At 39.7% G+C, this 6,581-nt stretch overlaps 1 protein-coding gene across 1 annotated transcript; it reads left to right on the forward strand.

Moving 5' to 3' along the window:
• The first annotated feature begins 2,792 nt into the window (after window positions 1-2,792).
• Window positions 2,793-4,313, forward strand: LOC134220322 (probable RNA methyltransferase CG1239). Its single transcript, XM_062699342.1, has 3 exons — window positions 2,793-3,032; window positions 3,252-3,639; window positions 3,702-4,313. Exons 1-3 carry the CDS (start codon window positions 2,946-2,948, stop codon window positions 4,172-4,174), a joined length of 948 nt encoding a protein of 315 aa, XP_062555326.1. The 5' UTR covers window positions 2,793-2,945; the 3' UTR covers window positions 4,175-4,313.
• The last annotated feature ends 2,268 nt before the right edge of the window (window positions 4,314-6,581 follow it).

Raw genomic sequence — 6,581 nt, forward strand, 5'->3', positions numbered from 1 at the left:
TGTGACAGGAGAAGGGAGGGGGTTCGTCTTATGTGACGTCCATCCACAAGAAAAAATACTGCAAGCATTTTAGGAACAACTTGCATTTTAAAAACATATTCAAACTGTTAGTAAGGGACATAACTCATTATGTTATTGTAAGAATAAAAGATATTTTAGTTACTAGATAAAGATTGTCGCTTCGGTTCCCTTTGTTCTGCTGTCCGAAACATGTGTGGTATCAAACTGTCAAATCGTATGTATTTTTCCTTCATTGACATTTAGATCCTCTATCCTCGCCAGCAAAAGATGTTCCGGACAGCGACGAAAGCGACAATCTTTATCTAGTAACTAAAATATCTTTTGTAAAAATAGTGTACGAAAAAGAAAAACCAAAATAATCGCCAAAATAAAAATGACACATGTACGTACAGGGGGAGGGGGGAGTCAATGATTTGTGACAGTTTGTTACAGGAGGGGGGGGAGGGGGCTAAAAAAGCCGAAAAATGGTGGACGTAATTTTTGAACGATCCCTTTCAAATTTTATTTTATGATATCAAGACAAAATTTTCAAAACGACTTATCTGCTTTTGTAAACAAAGATTCAAACGACGATTAGGCGAATCTGATAGCTCTCCCACGCAAACCAGCACCATCAACAGGTAGCGGAATCCTTCACCTACCTATTGATGGTGTTGGTTTGCGTGGGAGAGCTATCAGATTCGTCAAATCGTCGTTTGAATCTTTGTTTACAAAAGCAGATAAGTCGTTTTGAAAATTTTGTCTTGTCTTAATACACAGTACACAGGGTCTGTCTCAATTGGATAATTAAACTGAAATTAAACTTAAAAGTGACATTTCAATAATTATCAAATAACCCTGCTCGCAGAGCAAGATTACTTTTGACAGATATCGAATCATTTTCCATCGATGTCCTATTGGAATTGCTGGGTAGCACCAGCCATTCTTATAACGGGGTGATTTTTTAATTTTCGAACTGTCACTTTTAAGTTTAATTCTCCAAATGAGACAGACCCACAGTATGTACAGTGATCGTTCGCTAATTGGGGCACGACCTCACCCCAACTAGCGAATGCCGTTCGCTAATTGAGGCGGTTTGACAAGCGTCAATGTTGTTTACTTTTTGCATTGAACAAAAGAAAATTTTACGCGCCAGAAAATATCGATCCCGCCAAACACGGAAACAAAACGTCAACGCGTTTTTGACATCACATTCTGACGTTTAGCTGCTTTTTAATTGGGTTTCGCCCCAATTAGCGAACCCCCAACTAAAAAGCGCCCCAACTAGAAAACCCCCAATTAGCGAACGTTCACTGTATAAGGAAAGTCCAACCCCGTACTGCTTTCCGTTTTTAATTAAATCGTTTCTAGAATTTTTTAGAAGTTTTAAAAAAATTTCCGTATGCTTCCGCATTAAATATTTTTCTAATATCATCCTTCGACTTCTTCTTCTTCATGCAACCTTTAATCGCCAATAGACCAATGCAAACTCTAACTTAACCTCACTTATTTTGACAGTTCACACAGCTTGTTTACAACGGAGACGAGCCAGCCTCGGGCTGAAAGTCTCCTTAATAAAGACAAAAAAAAAAAAAAAAAAAAAAAAAAGCTTGTTTACAAGGTGTTAGAAGAAAAATCGATGAAGAGAAAATTAAAATTCATATTTTTAGTTAAAAATTGCTGTGATCCGAATATTTTAGTGTTATTCCCGCGCGCGGGAAGCACGAACAATCATCAAAATTTGGTTTAATCGTCATTATTTTCATCATCGACTGCTCATCTTTGAGATCGTTTAAAAATTACGTCCATCGTTTTTCGGCATTTCTAAAGAGGCTGCACTCATAACAAAGAGATGAAGTGTCAAAATTGGAACAGCGCATTTGCTGTCAAATCAGTTGTTCCAATTGAGCACAAGGTTGTTAAAGGTAGGAGTATTGCGTTTCTTTGTTTTTAATCCAGGCTCGTTATAACATTTCAACTCTGAAACTGATCATATTCTAGACTGAATTTTGAATAGGTCGTATGTAACAAAATTGGATATTTCGAGCTTATTACGTTAAAAGATAGAGAATATATCGTTCCTTTCGTTAAAAAAAATTGTGCCGACATTTTAATATTTTAATAAAATATTATTGCAAACATTTCGACGTAGGGTAAAGTGCCCAATAGTGGACCCCTAACCAATAGTGGATCCTCCAGCCATTTTTGCATTATTACAGCACAATGTCAACATTTTCCTATGAAATTCTATCGGGAGAACCTACCTTACAGTCCTATGATTTGATTAAATGCATTGGAAATGCTATGGAAAGTAAAATTAGATGATTTTTTACAATTCTATAAAAAATTAACACGAGAGTGTCCATTATAGGAATATTTTGGGGGGTCCATAATAGGGAAGAAGAACGTCCCGAAACGGGACATGAAAATCAAATGATGTGTCGACTACAGGGAAGCAATTTCCTATTATAGACCCCCAAGGGGTCTACTATAGGGCGAATTCAGTTAGACTTTAAAATGTTAATTTTGACGAATAACGTCGTGTATCTTGGTGTTTTATGTATGTATCGAGAAGAGGAGATGCAGAGCTTGTTGTTCGATATCAAGCAGAATTTATATGTTGAAAATTTCTACTCCTTATGACAGGAAGAGCAAAATTCCGCTACTATAGGGGGTACACTGTTGGGCATTTTACCCTAATTGACGAAACCTCCTGACCCGAGATTTTTATAAAAAAGTAATGATGGCAATGATGGTTTGAATATTTAACCCCGCAGCTCTGGCACTGTTTTTGTTTATATTTTATTTTACAAATCGAGTCCAACCGGTGCAGCAGAAAAAGTAACAGAAGTGTGGATAAACGTTTTATTTAATTTATCAAAACTTCATCGTGAGTTAGTCAGTATTTGCACCGGTAGGATTACAAATTAGTAAGGAATTTTAAAATGGATAACAAAGAAGAGTTCGCACATCCAAGACATACGGTAGTGACCGAATATTCTCGTGAAAGTTTGCCGTTCCTCGATGCGAAGGTGAGCATTAGGCCAGTTAAGATGATTTTAAATGCAGGCAAAATAATGCTTGTCTGGATCTGAGATGTCTGGATCATAATTTATGACATAATTAATGACCAATAGTGGACCCCTAGTAGCGGATTTTTTCACTTGCCGCAATTAAATTCGCGTAGATGTGAAAGATTAATTTATCACTTATAACAATGAAAAAACCGTTAATACCTTATTATTCAACAGGAAACATATTGCCAAACAACAGAACAAGCGCGTACGACCGAAAAAGGAAACAACATAGAAATAATTATGAACAGCAATGCTCACGATATAAAAAATGTAAGCAAGAAACGGCCCAGAAACGAGAACGATTGTCCTACCCAGAGATCCGTGAAAAAGCCAAGGAAAATTTTCCAGTATGGAAACTACGACCGATATTACGGGTATCGAAATATCAACGAAACTCCAAAGGAAGACGTTCGCCTTCAAGCATTCATCGTACAGAAAAGGATGATAACCGGAAAGCAACTGTTGGACATCGGCTGCAATAACGGATCCCTGACTCTTTTGATAGTCAAACATTGCCGACCAGCAAGGACGGTTGGCATAGATATAGATGGCGATTTAATCGGTAGGTTGCTTTGAGTAATAGATTTTGAGTCGGTTGTGTTATATTTAATTAATTTATTATAGGAAGTGCTCGAAGACACCAATCTAACATGCTGAAATCATGCTCCGATGATCAAGATGTATTCGATGCCTTGAAACGAGTAGAGTTCAAAAAGGCAAATTACGTTTATCAGGATGAATCACTGCTCGTCAGCGAGAAGCCCCAGTTCGATGTGATATTATGCCTATCAGTTACCAAGTGGATTCATCTGAATTTTGGAGATGCCGCGGTGAAGCTCATTTTCAAGCGAGTTTATCGTCAGTTAAATGATGGTGGTTTATTCATACTGGAGGCACAACCGTGGAGCAGCTACAAGAAGAAGAAAAAGTTAACGGATGCGATATTTGAGCAGTTCAAACAAATCACATTTCGTCCGGATGAGTTCAATCGATATTTGCTGAGTGAGGAGATTAATTTTCGCGAGATGTTTGAACTTAAAGTAACCGATCATATGATGAAAGGTTTTCGTAGACCGATCTATGCCTTTAGGAAGTAGAAAGGTAAGTGGTATGTGATATGGGAATTATTATTTAGATTGTTTAGCTACATCATTGCGGAAGATTTGTGAATTCCTAAGTTTTTCTAATAAGATGTTTTCATTAGAAAGAAACTTCCTTTATATTTACTGTAGTTTATATTCACTCTTATTCTTGTTTACGAGCGACCGAAAATTTCGAACGAATGCGATACGTTTTTGCCTGTCTCGTAAAGTAGAGTTGTACCGAAACGCTATCATCATTTAACTCCAAAAACATTTTTGCCTTTCTCGTACAACAAAGTTGTACCGAAAGGCTATCATTTCACTCCAAAATCGAACTTTTTATAGAAGTCTCGGAGACCCATGATGTTATATACCAATCGACTCAGCTGGTCGAACTGAACAAATGTCTGTCTGTCCGTGTGTATGTGTGTGTGTGTGCACACGAAAACCGAAAAACATTAGCCAATTTTTTGAAGGTGTAACCCTTTGTGGCGCATCTAGCAACACGTCTTCGCATAACGACAACCATGCAGAGCGACAACCATGCAGAGTGACAGCTGTGCATGGTACCAACCGTCAAGAGAATAAAACGGAAGAGACTTGTCTCGCGCCAAAAATGTATTTCCTTTTGAATTCGAGAATAAACTTTTTTCATTAGTTGTTTGACTGTGTTACAGAACGCATCGTGTTTTATTTCAAGAGGTTATGTGCCCAGTAAAGTGAGAAGTGCGTGTAGCCACGAGTTGTTAAAATGGAGCGCCTAGGAATTCCGAAGCTCAATAATCAGAACTATGGCAGCTGGAAATTCACTGTCGAGCTACTACTGGTGAGGGAGGACCTGTGGAAATATGTAAACCCAGGTAATCCTCCGGTAGCGAGTGCTGCGACCGAAGGAAATACCGGAAATGCTGCGGAAGTTGCTGCGTGGAAAGCTGGAGACCAGAAGGCAAGAGCAACCATTGGATTGCTGGTAGAGGAGACACAACATGCTCTCATCCGTAACACGGCGACAGCAAAAGAAGCGTGGCAAAGTTTGCAGAAACACCACGAAAAAGTGACGCTGTCGGCCAAAGTTGGAATTTTTTATCGTCTTTGTGATATACGGTACACCGACGGTGAAAACATTGAGCAGCATCTGTATGAAATGGAACAGTTGTTCGAGAAGTTGTCGAAAGCTGGGACGAATCTCGGAAGGGAGCTAGAGGTGATGATGGTCCTCCGTAGCCTTCCGAAGTCTTTCAGTACTCTAACGACGGCATTGGACTGCCGTAAAGAAGAAGAGATAACCCTAGAATTAGTGAAGCAAAAGGTCATGGATGAAGTCATGAAACGTAAAGGGGACGAAAAAAGTGAGAAAGCTTTGAAGGTGAACGAAAAAGCGTCGGGCAGGAAAAGTGTTGTTTGCCACAACTGCCACAAAGTTGGACATAAGAAAAAAGACTGCCGAGTGAAACAAAAATTTCATGAGATTACTCGGGACGTTGCAAAGCCAAAAAGTGCACAGACCAAAGTTGCATCCTACATGGAAGATGGAGATGCATTCGCGTTCGTGGTTGGTGACTCAATCGGTGAGTGGACAGTAGACTCTGGTTCTTCGTGGCATATTTGCGCAAATCGTGAGTATTTTGAAAGTATCGAGGATCGCAATTTGGAAACACCAACTGTAGTGATAGTGGCCGATGGTCGCAAGTGCGTAGTGAAAGGCGAAGGAACATGTCGGATCAGCTGCATCGTGCAAGATCGTGGAGTCAAGCAAGTGGTGCTTTCTAGAGTTTTGTTCGTACCGGAAATGAACGCCAATTTGATTTCTGTTGGATGTTTGGTCAGGAAAGGAGCCGAGGTGAGTTTTTCTGCTTCTGGTTGTACTATTTCTTGTAATGGTCGAACAGCAGGCGAAGCTGTACTAGTTGGTGGATTGTACTTGTTAAAAACGCTTGGAAACCCAACCACAGCAGTGGCCAAGAGCCATAACCCACTATGCATTCACGAATGGCATCGAAGGCTAGGGCATCGGGATCCAGAGGCTATTTTTGAACTGGAAAGAAAAGGACTTGCAAATGGCTTTTGTATTCAGCCATGTGGTATTCGAGCAGTGTGTGAATGTTGCCTTAAAGGCAAGATGGCTAGGCTTCCATTTCCGAAAAAGGCTGACCAGAAATCGTTTGCCATATTTGATATTATCCATAGTGATGTTTGTGGACCCATGAACACTCCAACACCCGGAGGTTGTCGATATTTCGTAACGTTCATCGACGATTATAGTCGTTATAGCTGGATCTTTTTTCTTCGTAAAAAGTCGGAAACGGAAGAATGCTTCAAACGTTTCGTGCGGATGGTGAAAACGCAGTTTGGAAGGCCACCGAAGATTCTTCGTTCCGACCAGGGTGGCGAGTACAGGAGTAAATCTATGGAAAGCTTCTGT

The sequence above is a fragment of the Armigeres subalbatus genome, chromosome 3 (assembly GCF_024139115.2).
Source record: "Armigeres subalbatus isolate Guangzhou_Male chromosome 3, GZ_Asu_2, whole genome shotgun sequence".
Classification (NCBI taxonomy): domain Eukaryota; kingdom Metazoa; phylum Arthropoda; class Insecta; order Diptera; family Culicidae; genus Armigeres; species Armigeres subalbatus.